General features: G+C 49.4%; 1 protein-coding gene across 1 annotated transcript in view; it reads left to right on the plus strand.

Moving 5' to 3' along the window:
- LOC103596693 (IgGFc-binding protein-like) overlaps positions 1-2,854 on the plus strand; it is a 19,358-nt gene that overhangs the window by 14,002 nt on the left and 2,502 nt on the right. The window contains exon 10 of the mRNA XM_008580389.1: positions 1,074-1,475. Within this exon, the coding sequence (XP_008578611.1) occupies positions 1,074-1,475 (402 nt within the window). The remainder of the gene's footprint in view (positions 1-1,073; positions 1,476-2,854) is intronic.

Below are 2,854 nucleotides of genomic sequence, written 5' to 3' on the forward strand. Positions count from 1 at the left end.
TGCCAAGTACTGTGAGCCGAGTGCTTAATATTATTATTACTATCGTTAGCACTGTTTTTTTAATTAGCCACCATTTATTGAGTGTTTGTTAAATGCTTGGCCTCCAACTAAACACTTTGATGACATAATAATAATAATCAGCAATAATCTCAACAGCTAACATTATTTAGCTTTAACAGGCACAAGACTGTACTAAATACTGTATTATTGTTGTTAGCGTTATTTTAATGGCCAAAATTTGAATCCCGACCATATGTCAGGTCCTATACTACTATTAATAATAATTAAAATGTATTGGGTATTTACTTTGTGTCCATGCCTGGGCAAATCATTTAGACAATAATAATAATAATGGTTAATATGTTTTGGGAATTTACTATGTGCCTATCTGTGTGTAAGTATATTTAAATAATGATAATAACAACAATAATGGCCAATATTACTGGGCATTTGCTATGTTCCCGTGCTAACCATTTAACAATATGTAATGATAACGATGGTGAACATGCTGTCGTCATTGCTACGTGTGTAATCCTGTCATCATAAGAACAGGTAATATTTTCCGAGTACTCCCTGCGTGCCGAGCACTGGGACAGCATGTTATATTAATAGTACTAATATCTAACATGTGAGAGCTTGAGCCAGCTGGGTGCTAAGTGCCTCACACCCATGATCACACTGATCCTCAAACAGCCCTTGATTGCCCCTATGGTGCAGAGGAGGAAACTAAGACCACACGTTGCAAAGACCTCTAAAGGGACAGGGCCAGGTCTGGACTTCAGGTCTCTTTGACCCCAAATCTGTGCTTTTAGCCACTGGGTTGTGTGCTTCCACTGAGGGAACTCAGGTTTCACAAGCTTGCTGCCCTCTGGGTAGGGTGGTGGGCCTGCCGTGGGGGTGTGGCCCCCATTGTTGACTCTGAGCATCGCATTCATGCGTGTCCTCACACTGAGACAGCCCCTCAGACTCAGCTCTTTTGGGTTCAGCTGCCAGGTCGGCCTCAGGAGTCCAGTGTGTCCTGTTCAGGTCTGCCCGGGCTGGGCAGGGGATGCTGATCTGGCCTCTCTCCTTAGGTGGGAGACCGGGTCTGGCTGAAGCGATGCACCCGCTGCTGCAGCTGTGACAAACCTGGGCATTTCTGCTGCAGCCCAGCATGCTGCCCTGTTGGGGAGATCTCTGGTCTGCAGAGTGGCCTACTGGACTGTCAGAGCCCCTTGGGCACCTGCGTGGCCACCGGAGACCCTCATTACTTCACCTTCGGTGGGGCCGTAGCCCATTTCCAACACACCTGCATCTATCACCTGGCCCATTCCTGTGGGCCGGACCCCATCTCTGGAGGCTTCTCTTTCAGCATGGAGGCTTCCAACAGAAATTTCTGCAGCCAGCATGTGTCCTTCTTGAACCATGTGGAGGTGGAGCCCAGCAGCCCGGGACTGAAGACTCATGTGATCCTGGAACGAGGGCAGCAAGTCCAGGTGAGGGGGCAGGAGGGTAACTGCTCAACTCTTGGCCCTGTCTAGGCCAGTCCCTCGTCTTACCCTCATCCATTTAAGCCCATGCTGTGTCCAGCCATCCACCCATTTATCAATCCATTCCTTCACCATCCTCCCATGCAACCATCCTTCCATTCATTATCCACCCATCCCTCCATCTGTTCACTCGTTCCTCCATCTAGCTATCCATCCCTCCTTTCATCCCTTTATCCATTCCTCTATCCACCTGTCAATTCACTCATCCATTCTTCTGTCCATCTATTCATCCATCCACCCATCCCTCTTTACACCCGTCCATCATCTATCCAGTTAACAAAACTTTACTGAACGCCTACTTCGTGTCAGGCCCTGTTCTAGGGTCTGGGACACAGCAGAGAACAAAGCAGACAGGTCCCTTCCCTTCTAGACAGTGCAGTATAATAGTGAGAGACAGACAGTACAAAATAAATATATAGTATCTCAGATGGCGTTAGATCCTAGAAAAAAGAAACAAGAAAGGAGAATGGGTAGTGCATGTGTGTATGGGGTGGGGCTGTAATTTTAAGTGGGGAGGACAGGCCTCACTGAGGAGGAGATTTTGGAGCAGAGACTTGCTGGAAGGAAGGAGGAGTCTTATACGATGGAAGAATCTTCCAGGCAGAGGGAGCAACAGATGCAAAGTCCAGATGTAGAAATACCCTGAGTCTTATTAAGAAAGAATAGGGAGGCCAATGGCCAGTGTGGCTGGAGAGGAGGGAGCCAGAGGAGAGTGAGAGGTGAGGTCAGAGAGTTAAGGGGGGACAGGCCCTGTATGGCCTTGTGGGTCACTGTGAAGACTTTAGCTTTTACTGAGAAAGAGGTGGGATTTGGGGAAGGGTTGTGAGGTAAGGAGGCCTCTGGTCTGACTCAAGTGTTAACAGCATCCCCGTGGCTTCATGTAGGGGACAGAGTGTTGGGTACCTGGGGGGAGCAGGTAAAAGAAAGGAGGCAGATGGAATAGTTCAGGCAACGGTTGGAATCAGGGAGAGGATGTGGAGCAGGGAGAAGTGGTTGGATTCTGGAAATGTTTTAAAAGGATCAGAGGTGGGGTGAGAGAGAGGCCAGGTTCCAATGTGACTCGCTTTCTGGCCTCAACAGCCTGAAAGGTGGAGCTGCCCCTGCCTGCGCTGCAGAAAGTAGGGGCGAGGGTTCAGGGTAAGATGAGGAGCTCAGATTGGGACAGGTGGAGTTTGAGGTGCCTCTTCGCCCTCCCCCCATCCCAGAGATGGAGCTGCCCCTGCCTGCGCTGCAGAAAGTAGGGGCGAGGGTTCAGGGTAAGATCAGGAGCTCAGATTGGGACAGGTGGAGTTTGAGGTGCCTCTTCGCCCTCCCCCCATCCCAGA

The sequence above is a fragment of the Galeopterus variegatus genome, unplaced genomic scaffold (assembly GCF_000696425.1).
Source record: "Galeopterus variegatus unplaced genomic scaffold, G_variegatus-3.0.2 Scaffold2073, whole genome shotgun sequence".
Lineage (NCBI taxonomy): Eukaryota > Metazoa > Chordata > Mammalia > Dermoptera > Cynocephalidae > Galeopterus > Galeopterus variegatus.